Here is a 20,422-nt window from a genome sequence, read left to right as displayed (position 1 = left end):
TGGACAACTTTAACTGTTTATCAGATCAGACGGCGTTGAGAAGCTGATGATATGTGTGTGCAGCCACCAACTTCCTTCGCCTCAGGATTAGGATACATACTGTACTACGGTGACAAAGTAAATACAGCAGCACACATCTGACACATTTCCACTCCCGGCGCGACAATAGTGTGGATTTTCAGACACTCTTGCAGTTAAAAGTGTTCGAGTCAATGCGTTCCCCGTGGAGCCTGTCTTTTTTTTCAATGCCCCTGTGTCGTCATGGCGATGGTCTTGTTTACGTCCCAGGCACAGAGCAGAAAGAAGGCTGGCTAATGCATTGCCTAAACGACAGCGCGGCTCCCCAAAAAATGTAATCATTGCCGAGTCTGAGCTGCGTCCGTGAGCCAGGCCGGCCATTTGTGTTTATTTCACAGATCTCCGGGCATGAAAGCAGTTGTATGAACTTGCTGAGCAGCGACACAGAAGAGCAGGAAAAAAAAAAAAAAAAAGAGAGGCTGACACACAGAGGGATGGATGAGAGAGAGAGGGAGAGACAGAAATAGAGCTGGAGAGGGAGAAAGAGAGGCCAACTGGTACTAGACATTAAAGGGAGCCTTCAGTGAGGAAGCTTTTAAACACACAGTATCAATCGGCAGAGTCCTCACAGAATTGCGCCAGATAAGAGATGGTTGGGGAAAAAAAACCCAATAAAGCAATGACCGCTCAATTATTTTACTGCTGGAAGGATAACAGTCCTCTCAAAGAAATCCACTTGGCCAGAAAATGTAACACTATGTGGAATTAAATTAAGGCTGGTTTCAAACGCGTTTTACTGCACTACCCAAGAGAGGAAGAAGAGCAGAAGAAGTAAAGTGTAGTTTTTGATCGGGAGACCTCTGATGCTAACTGTACACCATGTACGATATGCAGCGTTATCGCCGTCACAAATTATACAAACATCTAAATCTGATGCAAGGGGGTATCATCTTGTCATCTTTTCATGTCATTATTTTGACAAATAACATATAGACTCAGTTTATGCCTCTGCAGGACATAAAGGCCGTAACCTACGCACATAGCGGACACTGGTGTGAGCCATTTATATTTGTGCGTGTTGTCAGTCTGGCTCACTCTGTAACAACGCAACCCAAACTGTAGTCGGCACTGTGTCTTTTTTGGGTGGGTTAATTTTTCTTTCGACATCCGACTGAAACTTTTGCTGAAATTTCGCAGGAGACGAGTCATACAAATGTTTGTATCTCTGAATCTCCTCAGTTAACCTTTCTCCATCATTATTGAACCAAAACAATTGATTCAAAAATTGCGGAGCTGGAGGAGCAGCTGGAAATACTAAAGTGGAAACACGCTACTACCAAGCAGACCAATCACAGCTCTTGTGGTCTGCGTCGCCAAGACACGTAGTTACATTTCTGGAGAGGTGCACATCAGCTACGGCATAAGGTTCTGGGTAGGACGCTGTAGCTGTGGTGTCAAATTGACGCAGAAGTATAAACCGCACATTAGCGTCAGCCATAGGTCCAGACGCAACTACTGGTAAAACACTGCCTGCAAACAGCAGTTCTTGACCTCAACAATGGAACACGACATGGAGATACGGGCTGACAGTGAAGACTAGACTCCATCATGCAGAACTAAGTGACACTCCTATCCCTCTCTGCAGTGACGTAATGCTCGGCTGCAATTAATTTGAATTAATTGGAGTTGTTAACGCAAGGAGAAAAAAAGCCCTTGAAGTTGTGTTTTTCTTGGGGGGACTCCCAGTGGGTCGTTTGAAAGTGGTTTATCTGTCAAATGAACAGTCTAAAGCCTAATTATAGTCTACAGTGATATAAAAAGCAAACAGCAGCTCATCAACTTATATTTTGGAAGCTGTAAACAGCAGATATGGGATACTTTACTACACATGGTATATGATTAGTCACTAAAACGGCTTGATTTGTAGTAAACAAACACTGTATCTGCCAATCAGTTGATCAAAAAATGTCATGTCAACTGATAATGATTTAAAAATATGTATATTTCTAGTTGCTGAGATAATAAGAATATGTCTGGGCGCATTCATCTGATTGATAAATCCAAAGCATGCTTGATTTGAAACATAGGAAAGAGAAAGAGCGGTGTCAGTTCATGTTAAATGAATGCCCCGCTCTTAAACTGACAGATGATTCCTTCAGTTTCATGAGGGATCGGACAAACGAGAGCGGAGAGGTGGGAGATGCAAATCTACAGAAGGAGAGGCGAAGAAGCAGATGTGCCCGAGAGATACCAGGCCCTGCCAGCTTATCCATGTTGGCTATGACCATTTGATTTGATTTGTATTGTGGGTAACATAACATTGCTGTGATATATATGATGATATGACACTAAAACCGTCTCATTTCATTCTTTCTTTCTGCTTTCTGAGACGGTTGCTCACGCATTAGCACAGCAAAATTAAGGCTACGGCTGCGAAACTGAATCTCTTTTGTATCAATCAATCTGGAACTGTGATTTAATTTATAGCAACATACACCACGATAAAGCTACGTAGTTAAAAAGCTGAATCCATAAAAATATTTTGTCTCCAAACTAGGAGACAATCACTCAGCTCCTGACTTTCCCTCAAAGCGAATCATTTTATCCTTCCCCCTAACCCCCTTCATTTCAGCCAGAGTGCTAGACAGAGCCTGACATCACAGAACTGGACCTAAGCGAATAACCAGAGTAATATCACACTTTACTGCGCACTACAGTGAAAGTAAAAGCTATAACTGCCACTCTGCTTCTCTCTCCACATTGTCTGTGCAGGACTGCAGGTATAATAGTCGAGAATATAAAAGATACAGCAATACTCTAAAGGTCTCTTTTACAGGACGTCTGGAATTACAGGCTCCCGCTGACCCCAGGCTATTCTGCCCTCAATATTAGCTGCAGCTGTTACGCAAACGCAAGTCAAACAAGAAGAGAGATGGTGGGCCCGCAAGCAGACGGTTTGATGGGAGGGATGGGGATTGACTGTGTAAGTAACCGTCAGATAATTAGCTCGGTGCGTCAGGAGCGTTGATGAGGAATTGTCACCCCAGGATTTGAACGGCGAAACCATAGCAACGGTGGGCGGTGGTGGTAATGGTGATGAGAAGGAAGAAATGTATAGGTGCAGGATACTCCTTATATTACTAATACTAAGTCAATTACACAGCACAGGCACTACTAATCTGTGTCTCATTTTTACCAAATTACCAACAGTATAACAGTTTCTTTAGTGTCTTCTCTGAGTAACTTGGAATCAAGTCATATTGTGGTAAAATGTCCTAAAAATATATCAAAAACCATCCCGACAATTCACAGGCACAAGAGAAACTGGGTCTGGCAGGAATTTAAAATAAAGCTATCATGATGCCAGAAAAGTCAGCCAACCTCTTGTCACTTATTTACCCAACCCTGCGCTCCCTTTGCTTGAGCTTTGCAGCGATCATACAAAACCCCGCCGACCTTGAAGACTCCATTCTCTGTGCCCTAGTTTGTCCCAGAGCTCTGGTGTAATCAAAGTAGTGACAACAGCAGCGGCAGCAGTAGTTCAGAGGAGTGGTTAAAACCTCCTCAGCACAGTAGTAATGCAGTGACAGTGACGCAGATGAAGCCAAATGGATCACAACTCTTCCCTCTAATGAGTCCACATGAGAAAGACCCATGGTGCCCATTGAGGGGCCTTTGTGGGTCAACTAGTAAAACTATGTGAAACTGAAACTTGAGCAACAATCTGCTATAAAGCCCAAACTTGGTTATTCATTGTAAAAAAGTTATGTTCCACCCACACATCCTTTGTAGACCTTTTTCACGGCAGACATTCTGGCATGTCTTAGCAAGGAATACACACTGTTAATGATGGTGGCTTTCTGCTTGGAGAAGGTCAAGCTGTTGGTGTACTAGGACACTATTAGGCTTCTTTGTACAGGTTCTCATTTGTGCAACACTTCTGTTCCAGGAGCCACAGTACCAATCAGCCTGTAGCGGAAAAACATTCTGGTGGTAGCACCAGTTCAACACCCCTTTCCATTTATGAGTTTAGTACGTTCCTACTTGTGATGCCAATACCGTCATGATTCATATTAGGATCTCAACAACATTTTGTCCTTGTTCTAGTCAATATTTTTAGTTCTAAACAAATCTATTTTGGCTGAACTAGCCAGAACTGCATTTGTGACCTAAGTTGGTCAAAAAGCACTATGAAGGGAACTGACCAATCCTTAATTTTAGGAATTCCACCTGTGCCTTCCTTGCCTGTCTTTAACAAATCAGATTGTCTGCCATGAAAAATGTCTATTGTCCTATTAGATAATTTTTTTTAAAAAACTAAAGAGCTATTTTTTTTTAAGAATCTTGTTTGATTCACAACTTTTTTCTGCCTCTTTTCACTCAGCAATTATGAAGGTAGTCAAAGTTTGGACGGCTGTTTCGGTGCAAAGTCAAGATGTTGTTGCATAGCACACACTTAGTTCTGGATTACAGGCTTGACTTTGCTTTACTACCAGTTTAATTACTTTGCCGATACCTCAGAAGGTGAGACAAGGATTACAAGCTGCACATATTGGTCTGCAGGAAGCTTTTTTTTTTTCCCACTGAGACTCAAACAATTTAACAGTGCCTTTGCCAAACCCCAGTGGGTCAAACAATTTAACAGAGCCTCTGCCAAACCCCAGTGGGGAAGTGATATATCAAACACCTGATTCATGGACAAAGTACATCAGAGGGAGCTGTCCGTGTTCTCTGGTGAGCTACAGCACCGACCAGACCTCAACACAAAGCCAAAGAGACTCTCAAGCAACCTCAGCCATTTTTCTCATCTTCACTGTGCTTTTTGATCTTTCCCTGACTTTGACCCAGATCCTAACAGGAGATGACACTCAGTGGGATTTAATGTCAGTCAAGCTCCTCCTTGGAGACAGACATTTTGGGCCTACGTCCTTTCTGCCCAGAGAGAGAGAATTTTTTTTGCCTTTTTTTTATTATTGCATAGGTCTTCTTCTGAAGATGAACTGTTAGTACTTGAATTGAACAGTGGGGATCCGCACAGGCCAGCTTACTGCTTCCTCAAAGTCAGCCCAGATAATTTAGTGTGAGTCTATACACCCTGAGGTTGTCATCTAATAAGTGCCCCCCCAGCCCCACAACCCCGGACAAAGCTGCCTCTAAGCTGAGGAGAAGGTCAGTCAGCAGTTGGCTAATCATTCCTCCACTCTGCTCTGGAGCAAATGCAATCTCCAATCCTGTACAAAGCCAAGAGCGTGTGGAAGGAGACTTCTGTGAGCTAGACAGGGTACAAAATGGACATTCTGACGGGACACACACGTATTCTGGTCAGGTACTTCCCCACAGCCAAAATCTACTGTATCACCTACAATATTAACAGCCTCCTGATGGGGAAATAAGAAAAAAAAACACTTCCTGAAATTCAATATTTTTGTAACTGCAGCAATTGTCTGCATACACTACTACGTGACCACTGACAGGAGAAGTAAATAGCATCGACCATCTTGTGACAATACAACGTTCTAGTGGGAAACTTTTGGACCTGGCATTCATGTGGATGTGACTTAAGCAAAGTGTATACCTATGCAGGACATTGAATGATAGCCTACAACGGTGCGAGCCATTTATACTCGTCAGCATGGCTCACTCTGTAACAATGCTAGTCTACGTTGTGTCTTTTTTGCCGGTCAGGCTAATTTTTGTTTGTATCTCCAAACCTCTTCAGTTAACCTTTCCTTCTTTATTGATCCAAAACAATCGATTCAAAAATTGCGGAGATGGAGAAGCAGTCGGAAATACTTAAGCTGAAACACGCTACTACCAAACGGACCAATCACAGCTCTTGTGGTCTGTGTCGCCGTGACACGTAGTTACAATTCTGGGGAGGTGCACGTCAGGCTGCAGCGCTAGGGTCTGTGTATGGCCTGGGCTGTCACCGTAGCTATGGCGTCAAATTGACGCAGAAGCCTAAACCGCCTATTAGACATGTACCACCCACCTACACCAAACCAGGCACCCCCACCCCATAGCAGTGACACTCCTTGATGGCAGCAGCCATCCCCAGCAGGATGCAGCCTGACACACAGACAAAAAACAACTCAAAAAACATGAAGAACAGCCCAAGGTGTTGACCTGGCCTCCAAATTCACTTGATCCCAAACTGATCAAGTATCTGTGGGATGATCCACAGAGGCCCCTCCCCTCAACTCATAGAACCCAAAGGCCCCCACTAACAACATTCTGTTGCCAGACACCACAGGACACCCTCAGAAGGCCCATGTCCATTCTCTAATGAGTCACAACTGTTTTGGAGACACAAGGGAGACCTACACAAAAGGTGGTCATAATGTTATGCCTTATCAGCGCACCATGACAACCAGGCGAGATGCAGCATAACCAACCATTACAACATGATTTATTTGTGACCCTATATATTACTGAACCTCTCTGTGTCTGGGGAAGAAAACACTGTACAAATATCCCTGTACATCATAGCCTTCGTGGCAGTCTTATTAAAGCAAACATAATAGCCTCGGTCTGATATATGACACCAACGCGGCACTACCGTCTGTGAAAAATACATGAGTTGATGACAACAGCAAGGGACAGGCTTCAGCGCCCCGGCCTGAAGTAAACTCGCGCAAAACAACCAAATGCCACCCCTGTCAGCGTTTCAGAGCACAGCTAAAATGTTGCACCTACGTGGAAAAAGCACGAGAATGTAGGATCCTCGTGTGGTTGGTGCTGTACACTGGCAGTAAGACTGTGTTAAGCACTGCTGAAGTCTGATGAGAAGGGTGACTATAATTCTGAGAGATAAAAGTCCAACAGTGTCACAGCTTCAGGTGTCTGACTCAGATGCTAGGATAAGCACCGCCTGATCTTGAGAGGAAGACGGCAGCGTCACGCTCAGGCGCTGACGTTGACAGTGAGCTGAGGCAGGTTTCTGCATCGCTTTATATCATAATATGTGTTTCAAAGGGGCTTATCAGCGATCCCCTTCAATCACACTTACGCTGGGCCACACCTGATCGTGGCTTAGATATCAACTGCACAATGGTGCAGCCAGCCTCTTAGGATGCAAATACGCAGGTATAACAGATAAGGCTGGGGAATCAGCAATGGAAGCATTTGGGAACCCTGAGCCAAAGGTTAGAAGCAGGATTGTGGCATGGTTATGAGTTCAAAAGTCTGGAATATCGGGAAGAAAATCTCTGTCTAGACGGGCACTCCTTTTCAGTGGTAGTAGCGCTACTACTGAATTTGAGTGCCATTGAGCATTTCTGTTAACACCCTATTGCTCAGTATGTGTCTGAATTACTGTAAACAGTGCTGGTAAAAGATGTGCACGATTATTAATCATCTCGTCACTGAATAAATAAACACCATACCGACTATAGTGTAGGTGCAACCGGGTAGAGCTACACGTGATTTTGCATTTTAGACATAACAACACTCATTAAGGCATACAAGCATAATGGCAGTCTGCTTTCATCGCCTGTCACATCCAAGTGAGGCTTCTTCTTGAGGCAGCCTGACAAAACAACCTGCTCTCCATCTCCCACTGCAGCCAAAGAGCAGCCTGCAGACTGACTTGAGTCCCTCTCTCTCTCTTCCTGGGCACCACCCTGCCTGAGTGCTGTGACAAAGCATTCCTCAGCAAGCAGCAGCGCAGCGTCACGCTGGGAGTGACCGCCACAGGGACGACAACTTGCCAGCACCATTAGCACTGGAATCGCAGGTCCTCTGCCCTCCTCGCATGTGGGTTCAAGTATCAAGCCGTCAACAACCTCAAACAGACTTAACATGATAACAGAGCAAAAATAGGTTGCAGAGGACCGAAGGTGGAGCAAAATGAATTTAAGCACTATCCAAATCAGATCACACTAGCTTTTTCAATGACAATTGCAAAGTTTTAGCTGGTGTTAGTGGTCATTATAACCTGGTTCTTGTTTCTACACCCGTGGTCCTGGACTGGAACTGGTGTATTGGCTGTACAAACGCAAAGACCTACTTGAGATTAAGCTGCCTTGGTGGAAAAGCCAAAAGAGAAAGAAATCTGTTTGGACATTTTAGTGGCTCAGTAAGCCCTGAAATTGTCCTGCTCTGCCAGCTAACAGAGCATTTTAGCAAAAAAAAAAACACTACTTCATAATGGCTATATATGAGCAGCTACTAGAGATGAAAACTGCACAATTAACAAAGTAGGGATGAGTTAAAAATAAAGAATATGATACCACAAGAGACGTAAGATATACTCTGTGGCTAACTAACCATGGGACCTGCCATATTGGGTTTTTTTTTTACAAAAACCTCTGCAGTATTTTTATACACCTATGGAGATGGAAATGCCTTTATGGACTTGATGTGGAAGTAAATTTGGAGACGATTTGTATTAATTACAAGCACAAACAAATACAGAAGTTCAACTGTAGCCCATCTGAGGTGCAGTACTTGTGCAAAACGCTGCTCAGAGACCATTATTCCAACCCAAGAGGGTTCTGCTTGTCCTGCTCATTGATGCATGCTGTCAATGTGGACACTTCATTTAAAATAACCAGCTGCTCCTTATTTGCTCACACAACCCTGCAGTTATTTGTAACGCTGTTAGTAAGGAATATGCTCTTGGTTCAGTGTAAAAACATCTGGAGAGCAATTAGTTACGAAAAACAAAGTTGGTTAAAAGGCTGACAAAGGTAAATGGGATCATCATTAGAGTAGACAGAAACAGTGTGTACAGCAGGTAGCACCATGCAGTGACAGGTCTGGGAGGTTGCACTCACCTGGGCAAATATTTTTGCTGACTAAAGCTGTTGGATCAAGACTAATTCAATAAGTAGACATCCTGCCAGCAACATGTTCACACACAGAATCCCGATCAGACATGCACAGATACAGCAGACGCGTTCAAAGCGCGTGCGCTCCCTCTAAAAAACCTCACGAGACCTCTAACATTTCATCAATTAAGACACGGCCGAGCCTGCGCACGGCTGCTACACTAGTGGGAGGGAGGGAGAGATAAACAGACAGCCCTCTGGAGATGCTCTGCAATACGTCATAAGACCAGCAGCAAGAAAACAGCTCGCTGGGAGGGGACGCTGGGTTCAGGCACAGAGTGAGGAGAGAGCGAGGGAAAGCAGAGACAAGGACGAGGCTGGCATCCAAAGAAAATCAGCTTCATAAACCCGTCCTTCGTCAGCTCTACAATATTTGTCCCCGTGCAATATAAGCACGCGTTTTGATATTGCAAGGCTACTAAGAAACAGTATTCTAAGCCTCACTTTAAGATTGGTTTAACATGACACAGAGGGAAAGACCGACAGGATTTCAATGCATCATTCAATCCTGACGCAACAATCCACTCATCCACACAGATGAAAAGGTAGAGGTCTTTCTCTGACTCTGTTTCCATCACCTGAGAGAGGAGCCGGAGACTTAGAAAGGGCATCCCGCCTCCTGCAGTACCATTTCCATTTCAAAGAGTCGAGAGCCAATCTGCATTTGGCACGGATCCCGTGGCTGGCACAAACCGCGCCATAAGCGGCGATGAGCTAAATTCAATTCAGCGCCTGATTGCTTTTACCTCAAAACACCGGTGGTCACAGTGAGTGCATGGCCGGATATACACCCCAGCTCTGATAAGCAAAGAGAAAGTAGGAGTCGAAGCAGGACGGGATAAGAGAAACAAACTGAGGACGCAAGAAACTTTGGGACTCAAATGAATACTATTTATGGCTTTATGATTGTGTAAGATTTAAAAAGTTTTATCTCCATTCAAAGTCCAACAATGACCTCTTTATCTGGAACATGATTACATCTGTGGTGTATTCATTAATCAAGCGACAGCATTTTGTGAGCAGTTTATAATAAGATCATGTCCACAGACATAATAATGAAGACCACACTAAGCCAGTAAGTTTGACTAATCAGAGGATCAACTTTGTGCGTAGGTGTCCACTTCCTACCAAACGCAGATAAACACGGGGCAGCTGAGACCACCGAGGAGAGCCTGAGAAAAATCAGACCTCTGACATTACTATTGTCCAGGATGAAAGGAAAGGTTGCGGAGCAGTAATTACATTTGGTAGGGAAGAAGGAAACACTTTCAGAGGTTGTCTGGGCTACCTAATCCCACGTGACCTTGTGTGTGTGTGTGCTCGCCCGTATGTGTGCTTTACGTCTGTGTGCATGTGTGTCCCACCAACCCCCTCGCCCGCACTCGCATTAGCCCTCGTCTAATCACTAGTCTCACTCCCATGGCTGAATCAAGGCTCTCATTTTCTAGCCAAAAAAGTCACAAAGCCTACTGCCTCCGCAAAGCCTTGATTACTCAGCTATTAGCGTTCTCACTGAAGTGAATTCATCTTTAATAATTCCACTGCGGACATATGATTTGGCACTTTTCCGCTCTAATGTTATGAATTGCACTTTCTCACCCTGAATCTGGGCTATTATTATTGCGCCGACCGGTGCTGCACAGGGATGAATAGCAAATCAATGGGAGATAAATACAGTAGGTGCAGTGTTAACTGTATCCCCCTCAACTCGTTCAGGTAAAGAGCCCATTATTAATAATACCTGCCATAATGGAGCAAAGTGCTTTTAAAATGGAACTGAACTGGTATTCTCTTCACTTTCTGCATGGCAAAATATACACCACAGTTAATGCTGCTAATATTATGCGCAGTTTCCAGGCATTCAAAAGAGGATGGGTTTGGACATATTGGTGAAGACAGAAGTTTGAAGCTAGTGGGTGGGTATTTCCCTTCACAGGCTTCAACTGACATTTGAAGGTTGGCATTCATAGACAGAGACGTGCTGCTAACTTCTGTTATGTGCTACCAACTGGAACGCGACACAGTCCTGTGTATCCTGACTGTAAACATCCCTGTAAAGAGGCCATATTATGCTTAGCTGTTTTTCCCTTTTCCTTTATTGTGGTATGGAGCTAATTATGTGAGAGAAATATCTGCGAAGTTACAAGGCCCAAAGTGCTAGCTAAAAGATGTTAGTGTCTCCCACAGACAACATTGGTCCTAAAAGGCCTGAAATGCAAGTCCAGCCTTTTCTTATGTTACTTTACAATATCCCTGTGTTTGCAAAATTCATGCCTAGGGACCAGTTTTCCCCAAAGGATGCTCTGAGAGGAACACCGAAATCAACAGAGTGGGCCAACTGACCAATCAGAGCAGTTCATGCTGCAGAAGGGATGGGGGCCTTAAAGAGAGAGATGCTTAAATTAAGTATTTCAGACAAAAGCCGCGGCATGTTGACGGCATAGCTACGGCGTAGGGGGTTACCCCGTCCAAAGCATTTATACCTGCGCACTGGTGTGTCCACTACGCCGCCGTGTTGAGTTTCACCCTGTACTTCACGCGACCGCGAGTGGAACTGGCAGGTCATGCTGGAGTTGAAGCTAGTGGATCAACACTTAAAGTTTCACTAAAATCACTGCAGCAAAGAACATAGATGTGAGGAAAAAGAAGAAATGACCACTGTTGCAATGAGGATCTTGAAGACAGCGTCTCTTCTCTCAAACAGTGCACAGAATTTCACACAACACAAGGTCATGGGAGAGGAGCTCCCAGAACAGAAAAATGAAACAGTATTTATCCACAATGATAGATTGTCTTCAATACACATCATACTGCCTGTCATCAAACATGTTATCTATTCTACTGAAAGAGGGAGTATCTTCAGATGGCACCAAGGCCTCAGGCCTCCTGCACTCTCCTTGAACTAACAGGTTTTCTACAAAACAAGGCACATAATCATACATGAATATAACCTGTTTGCTAAATCTAGTACCTAAACCCAATATTTTTCTATCAATAGAGAAGACATTTGAGTAGATGGTCTGTAGGAGCCTGAACAAGGGACAGCTTTTTGTGCTTATTCGGCTGCTTGTTGAGTAACTTGAACAAGGAAATGCATTTCGGGAATCAATCACAACCATTACAGTCTGCGTGGTCGTGACTCATAGATATATTTCTGGGGAAATGCATGTCAGATTAACTCTGGATGCTGCGCCGTAGCTACGCCATGAACGTGTTGTGGAACTAGAAGTTAAAGGAACATCAAAATCAACAGAGTGGGCCGACTGACCGATCAGAGCAGACTGAAGGAAGGGGGTTCTTAAAGAGACAGAAGCTTAAGCGAAGTGTTTCAGGCAAAGGGTGAACAAAGGTCCAATAAAATTATGAAGCATGACAGAAATAATGTTTTTCTTGAACATTTTAGCATGTAAATCTAGTGTAGCTTCTTAAAATAAAATTACAGACCTGTAAATAAACATTTTATGCCTTCATGAAACACATTATTACACTGGGAATAACTAGCCATGGTCACAGTTTTGTTGGCTAACTAACAACCACTGGGATGGTAGAACCTAGTTCACTGCACTTGCTAATTTGCTAAAGGTACTTATACTTCAAGAGCTTCAATCAGCGCCACATATCTTTTATGTGCTTTACGTTTAAGAATGTGGTCTAAATAACTCTAGCTGTTGCTCATACATGTCATATTTAAGAGGCATCCCACCTAATCCAGACATCCAATTTCGATGGTCCACAGCTTAATAATTGCCTGCATGTCTGTTGGAAATAATGCCAGATACTGAACTATTTAAAGTGCCCATAAATACATGTATTGCACCAAATACTGACTCAGATAATATTCTGAGTATTAAATTCCTATTTTCTCTTACTTAGCCCTTGGATTTATCCCTCACTCCATCTCCCTCAATAACTATAATGTATTATTGCTTTGCAGTTATTAATTATTAGTACTAAATTCCCTGAGATGAATACACATCATCTATCAACACAAATATAAACAGGTACACGATGAAACAGAAACTGAAAGCAACGCAGAGAAAAAAAGGGTTTCTCTTCATTCCCCTCATCTGTTTGAGGTATAATTAATTTATCACCTGTCCCAGGACTGGAGGAGGCACCAGTGGGGAGAAATAATGCATAATGTATGGAGGTATCAGTGTAAGAAAATAAATAAAGCAGCGTGTGGGGAAGAAAACCCCAGACTCTTCCTTCTAAATTCTAAACAGTCTCCACAGTATAGATAAAAGGATTATTTATGCTTTCAGAGCAAGAATTGTCCCTGCCATGATGACTACTCCACCGCTCATTATCTGAATACCAGTCAACCTTTGGGGTTACAAGCTGCTTAAGTGTCTGCACTTAGTCTGGGGGGTGAACGAGACAAAAACCAGGCACGCATCCTCTATCTTCTCCATTTCCTTTAGGGCGACAGGGCAAAAGACTTGATTGTGGAACAATTTCTCAACACATTTACTACACTTTACCTTGTACCTACAGCACATTTGAAATCCAGTTCGGACATTTTCTTCTTTTTCGTAAGGCTTTTATAAATAACTATAAATTATACACCCTTGTGACTACAACTGTTGGTCGGATAGGATATCAATTAGAGCTGGGTATCACCGCTGATTTCCTGAAACGATTCAATCCCGATTCAGTTCGATGGATATTTCAGTTTCACAAGTTTCAAAACTGAACTGAAAGCAGATCTTTCAAATCAAAGTCGATTTGAATCAGAAAACCATTTTTTTTTTTAAAACCCAGTCCTAATTTTAATAGAAGATTTAATGAAAGCAAATAAACACTTGAACATCCCTCGAAGACTACAGCCAATGACCTGCTGAACTATAGCACTCCACACCAGCAGGTGGCAGTAGTCTGTATTCCTCATTCATAAGGGGGAAACCAGAAGAGCTAACGTTAGCAGGGCGTCTAGGAAGCTTGACTTTGTTGTTTGCTTACTGTCGTCACTTCCGTTTCTCTTCTCGTGCACTGGTTAATTAAGCTGATCAGGCAATCACAGTGATCACTGTCCCCGACATTCAACATGCTGAAATGCTGTTAGGGACCTTAGGGTGACAGATTTTCACTGATGGTCCAACACCAGCAAGAGCGTGTCCACTTTACAACAAGAGATTGTTGTTACAAACCTGTCTGTAGCTCTGCTTTGGAATGACGTATGCATGCACTTTTCTACGTTCATAGATCTAAACTAAATTACACACACATATATCAGAATCATGTTAGACTTAAACAGTGGTACAGCACCTAACATAGCTCATTCGGTTCCATTTACATTTACAACAGCCTGACAAATAAAAGTGACAAAGATGCAGCTGACGGCTGCCACCTCTTCCCTCCTTTACTCTTTCTCATCCACAACAATGGCTGCCAGTTTCATCAGCCGGTTGCCTGGTGCGCCTTTGCTGCTCGGAAATCAAACAGCAACTGCCTGACTTCAACATCTGGGTTGCTACGTTTATGTCAGGAATATGAAGGACACAGGTAAAAGGTTGTCAAGTACACAAATAAGTGAAGCTTATACAATATGTGAGGTATACCGTGACAGGAACCCTTAGCGACTGTACTTCAAATTTTGGGAAGGCAGTGCCAACAAAATCATTTATATCTCTGCGGTTATTGTGGGTAAGCATGCGGTAGCTAAGGTGCAGCTTATCACGAAGGAGCATGTGTTCACCATTCGTAATGATCAGAGGTACGTTTGTACCATCGGGTTCCCTGCCAGCTCTAAAAAGAAGCCCGTGAATGCAGTGGCCTTGGTTTCTGTGCAAAGTAACAGCTTGCAGACTGTTGTTGATTTTGCATGTGTACGGCTTTTCAAGGTCCTTTTGATAAGAAAATAATTTGCCTCAGTTATGATACAAATGTGGCATTGGCTGAACATTTCAAGCATTGCGGTTTAGTCTAAATTGATTCTGACAGTGGGGCAAAAATGCTATGTATAGACTTTGATGGATGTTGGATGAGCATAATAACAAGATGTCTGCAAAAATGCATACAGTTGGGAAAACTCCCCCCCCCCCCCAACATTTTGACTATTAATTTATTAAATAATTATTGATTATAATGTGCTCGGGATCAAATAGAGCACCTCATTAAAATCTGCCTATTTTTTTTTTATCAGTAATGCATACAAACACTTGCTGGTCACTTTGAAAAGTCTTAACACGGACCATATTGTCCAGATGTTTTGAATTAAGGTGATGGAACGCTAACAAAACACACAATAAACATCCACAATTTTTAAAACGACTGAACATCTGCTTTGGATATTTTAAAAAGAAAAAAAGTCAATGAAATTAGAGGTGGAGATGGGGACCAATAAAACAGTTTAAAAAACAAACACACACCACCATTACAGTGTGCCAAGAATCGGTGGAACATGTCGATCTAGTTCCTGGCGCCTGGTTTATTCAAATTTGCTTTCTCACAAGCACCTCATTCTCTGCAAATACATTCAGGATCACACCACGGGCGCTAAGTTCAGAGAAAGCAAGTTTACGGGCCAGTTCCCAACAATAACCCCTGCACAAAACACGACCGTTCTTGCATAAACGCATGCAAGCAGGCTCTGTACCATAGGTGCTCGGAGTGAAACAGCTGACATAAACATATTCCCAATGATGACAATCTAGCAAGCTTTGAGAGCACAGTCTTTACTCAGGAGGCCAAACCAGGAACAAAACACAACAGAATTAGGGAACCTGCATCTGCAGAATGTGCTAGTTGGTGTTTGCTTGCTTGAACGGAAACAGTGGTTTCATCTACGTGTAGTTTTGTATTATATATTGATGAATAATGCTACTTAGAACTACAACCATATCATATTAATACACATAGATTTAATCAGTGTATCAAAACATTAGCTGCAGCTATAAAAGTATGGTCAATAAATAAACTCTAGTGTCACAACTGCACTATATCTCCACAATACACCTACAGGTATTGAGTTAAGGCTTTTTAGACATAGTGATGATCTCTTTCCAGTGGCTGCCTCCAGCACGTGAAGAAAAGATACATCGGCAAATAACAAAAAAAATGAAGGGAGGCATCAAGAATGCAACAGGTTTCCAGGTTGCTGTGACCTCTGCCGCCCAGCCTCAGATCTTACAACCCCTAAGGGGAGAGATAATGAACAGTGTGCTCAGCGGGACTCAACTCCTCAAGTGACTGTTAGCCTAGAAACAAACTCTACCTCCTCTTAGCACGGTAGCTCGTACAGAGCCTCTCACTTAGACTTGTCACATTCACAGTATGAGTGTTCTTCACCAGCAGGAAAAAAAACAAAAACACATCAACTTCTCAAATCAGAGAGGACAAGTTGGGTTTATGAGCAACGGGACCATCCACATCCAGCATGAAACTAGTAACTAGACGACAATGAACCAAAGCCTACGCCCGCTTCAAAGAGGCAGTGGGCAGATACAGCCCGAGGGCCTTTGATATTTTGAGTTAACTGTCACTCTTACCCTCTTTCTGTTCTTTGCTATCAGACAGCTCCTCTCAAAAGAAGCCGACTGTGTGATCCAAAGATAATAGGACCCTGCTACTGCTGCAGTTTGGAGCATGTGATAAACTAAGATGATGTAGTTTCGGGGGAAACTGCTGACATTTTGGTAATCCAGGAGAAAGGTCAATTTGGGAGCTACGAGGGTGGGCCGTCTCGCAAAAGTAGCCTGACTGGGTTCATTTTAGCCGATACCTGGCGTTGGAGATAGAAAACGTTGAACAATAACTCGATTTAAACTGAGGCGATGTATAACAGGAAGATTTTCAGTGACAGCAAAGACAAAACTCTGGCACAGGCACTGTCTCAAAGATGTCTCTGAGCCCCAAGAGCTAGAAGGGATTATGTAAGTCACTCAGTATACTGGGTCACCCAGTCGTTTTTTTGATGTGCACTACAATTGTGGCAGCGCTACGTTCACTGCAGAGATTCTCATTTTGTAGATTTTGTGAATAGCTGAGCTCCACGACGATGTTCAGTCACAGACTACTATTATGATTACATTTATTATTTAAAGTGTAGACTAATAGTGTTTTCTGTAGTGAAAGTACGCGCTAAAATATATTATTTTGTGTCAACCAGGGAATTTGAATAAACAACAAAGAGGCTGACTGTAATGGCGATGCAAACTAGAGAATAAATATGGGGCAGAGACATAAGTGAAAAACTACTAAGATGCTATAAGACAGCAAGCAGCGACAATGGCTCTGTTGGTTTATGGCACAGACTGCACATACAGTCAATGAAACCCACAAATCACCCACTCGAGTCCTTACACTCTACTTCCCAGGGAACGTCTGTGCACAGATTAGTGGAAAAGCACCATGCAAATTCTGTATTTTCCTTTCAAACCCATGCTATACAGCAACTCTGCCGTTCAATGAGGACTAACCTTTAGCACTCAGCAGTCATTTCTGTTGCTCTATTGACAATAAGGAATATATAATTTGCGTGGGTGGGTAGGCTGTACAATAAACACCAGCGCAAGCCTAGACAAACACGACTGCTGCTTTTAGTCTTCGAAGCCATTGCAAAACCCTCGCAGCAGCTGAACGTGTTGATAAAGGCAGCACTGTTGGGGCAGGTAGGATGTCTGGCTGCTCCACAACATGGACTCATTGTTACTCGGGCAGTGTCATATTACCCCCATAGCTTGTTCCAAGCCACAGAACACATTAAAAAAAAACCTGGCATGACAATTATTATGGAGCTTTAAAGGTAATTTAGTGTGTGCTCTGAGCCTATGTGAATTTCTGCTTTAAGTAAATAGTTTTAAAGATTATATTTGTTGTTAATAGCCAGCCCTGTAGAGATGTTTCACCTGCTAACAAACGCGTTCATAAAGCTACCACCTGTAGTTAAACTGAAAACGGATAGGGAGTGACTTTTATTTCAAAATAAAAGCGTAGTTAGCATGCGAGCAGCTGAGGTGATCATTTTAAGATCTAAAAAATAAATACATCATGATTATTTCATAAAATATATAAGATTCTAATACTCTGGCATTTATTTGTTTTCTTTGGTGGGTTGATTCAGTATGGAGAGTGTTTGGACTGTAACTTTATTTCATTTGTGACCGGAAATAATCTGGTTATTTCCTGAATCTGACACAGTACTAGCATAAAGGTGCAACTGTCACCTCATGATTGTTACTAACCCGACTTAGCATCTAGTTTTACGATACAGTAGAAAAAAGGAGGGACGTAAATTGCGAGTTATTAAACTGGTAAATAAATTATAGATGTAATAAAAAAGACAATATATCTACAACACTCCCTGTGCTGACCTGGCAAAGCTAATGTGTACCAGGAAGAGACGCAAACATGTCACCTTTGTGTGGTTACACGCGTTAAAACAATCTCTTTAGATAAATATGGCCGACCCTAAGCCTGTGTTTATTGTGTAGCTGTGTGTTATGTTGATGTCAAAGTAGGACACGGCCTTTGACAACTTTGTTTTCTCTACGATGTCCGGCCTGTTCTCGCATCGCCGCTAGTCTCGCAGCATCGCTCCAGCCTTGCAAACACCCACCCTCCTGCACCATTTCCGTGTTTCGTACGGAATCATTTCCACGGAGCCAGTGCCACGTCAATTTAACACACAGGTTGTGCTGAATTGTGATGCGAGGCAGTAACAGTTTAGCGGCAGCCGGCTTAAAATGAGCAGAAAATAGCGCCGTCTCGCCAAAACACTGCGACACTGTTGCAGGATAACTGGTTAATAAGTGAAAGGCTGCATGACGTGTCTAAATCAATGAGTCCAAGGCAGGAGCAGCGTGATGCCCAAACAACACAACTTACCCAGTGCCACCTCGCAGGCTTTGCGCAGTTGTGAGTGGTGAGCCTTTTTCACCTCCTTGTCGGCCAGGATCTTTTCCAAAGCTCGTGTGAGGAACATGTTTTTCGTCTTTTTGCCCTCAAACATGTCGCACCGCAATCTGGAGCGAGGTGTGCCCGGTCCCAGGGGGGGCTGCAGCCGCCTCGAATGGAGATGTATTCCTTTACAAATGTCAGCCGCAGAGCCCCGATCAGACAAACATAAATAAACGCGGAAGGTGGGGTAAATCCCTCAGATTGCCATTAACGACCTGCCTCCTGCGCCATGTTGGAGAGAGGAAACGACGTCACGTACGTTGGGGAACGGCCGCAGTGAGGCAGCAGGGAGAGAGAGAGAGAGAGAGAGAGAGAGAGAGAGAGAGAGATAGAGAGAGGGAGGGAGAGAGAGCTCTTATTCATGGAGGAGGCTGTACACTCTTATTAAACTCATATTTTAAACAAAACAAGCCGATCGGCATCTGTGTTTGCAGAATAAGACAAGGTAACTTTTCCCCTGACACATTATACCTTGAATTTATATGTATCCACGGCTTTAATAACATTTCCAATGTATGTGTGTATGTGGCATGGAAAACATGACTACTATATTCCCCCCCCCCCAGCAAACTTAAAGATAGTATATCCAAGAGAATTTTAGTTCGACATTTTAACTTAAAAAAAAAAGTTTTTGTATATGTGATTTGACAGATGAAATATTAGAAATAAATATCTGATAAAACACTTATTTTGATAGAAAAAAAACTTTGAACATAGCATGAATTTCGATTTTTTTTTCTATGCCACATCCTACCCATAAATAAATCCAAATTTATTTTTAAAAATATAGCAATAATGACTCTGATCTGGTTCAATCCTATTTTTGTTTGCCGCATCCTACCCATGAATTAGTCCATCTTTATATTCTTTAAAATATTACTACTACCATTAATAATAATATTATTATATATTATATAATTTTATTGTCGCAATATCATGTTCCAATGTCCATCAGATTATAATAAAATGACATGAAAAGTCACATAAAACATCCTGAAATACTCAGATTTCATGAAGATTTTTTTTCAGCTGGTGCTTAATGCTTCATCTCTCTTCCAACTGTGCCTACCTACCTGTTCGGCAGCACCACATTTTTACAGCTGAGTAACATTTTGCAAAGTCCGACAGCAAACACTGCACCTCCAGGAAGTCTTGGCAATTTGATAAGACAGTTTTGGCAGCTGTGGGCGGCATGGTTCACTTTCACCTTTGGACTGTCATGCATATCAGTTCCATCCGTTCTGAATCCACAAATGAGAGTATGGCTGAAGTAAGTGCAGGCTGGCTATAGACGGGGGAATAAAACGAGGAGGTGTTTGAAAGAAGCAACACTGTCATTTGCTTTTAATTTGAAAAGATCAGTAAGTTATCCGTGCCAACCAGCTTGTGTGCAAAATATTGACAGGACACAAGTGTGACATTTCGCTTTATTCCTTGCAACTGGGAGGATTTATTTTTTTTTGCAGACCAATTAGGAATAAATGATGCCGCTGTCAGTTGTTGCAAGAGATTAAAATAAATGCATGACATAAAAAATAGACTATTAGAGATTGAGAGATGACATAAATGGTAACAAAAATATGCACTGTGTTATAAAACGACATTTATTCAAATCCGACATTTTACATTTATTCAGATCTCATACTGAGCACATAACCTGTCACAAGTAAACA

The 20,422-nt window shown here is 42.6% G+C and overlaps 1 protein-coding gene across 3 annotated transcripts in view; it reads right to left on the bottom strand.

The window, feature by feature from the left end:
* Nucleotides 1–18,973, bottom strand: part of arfgef1 (ADP-ribosylation factor guanine nucleotide-exchange factor 1 (brefeldin A-inhibited)) — a 50,445-nt gene extending 31,472 nt beyond the window's left edge. For all 3 annotated transcript variants that reach the window (XM_084566431.1, XM_084566433.1, XM_084566432.1), the window contains exon 1: nt 18,678–18,973. In XM_084566431.1, the coding sequence (XP_084422557.1) occupies nt 18,678–18,801 (124 nt within the window). In that variant the 5' untranslated portion in view covers nt 18,802–18,973. The remainder of the gene's footprint in view (nt 1–18,677) is intronic.
* Between the last annotated feature and the right edge of the window lie 1,449 nt (nt 18,974–20,422).

This window comes from Chelon labrosus (genome assembly GCF_963514085.1).
Source record: "Chelon labrosus genome assembly, chromosome: 18".
Lineage (NCBI taxonomy): Eukaryota > Metazoa > Chordata > Actinopteri > Mugiliformes > Mugilidae > Chelon > Chelon labrosus.
This window is presented reverse-complemented; position numbering and strand designations above follow the sequence as displayed.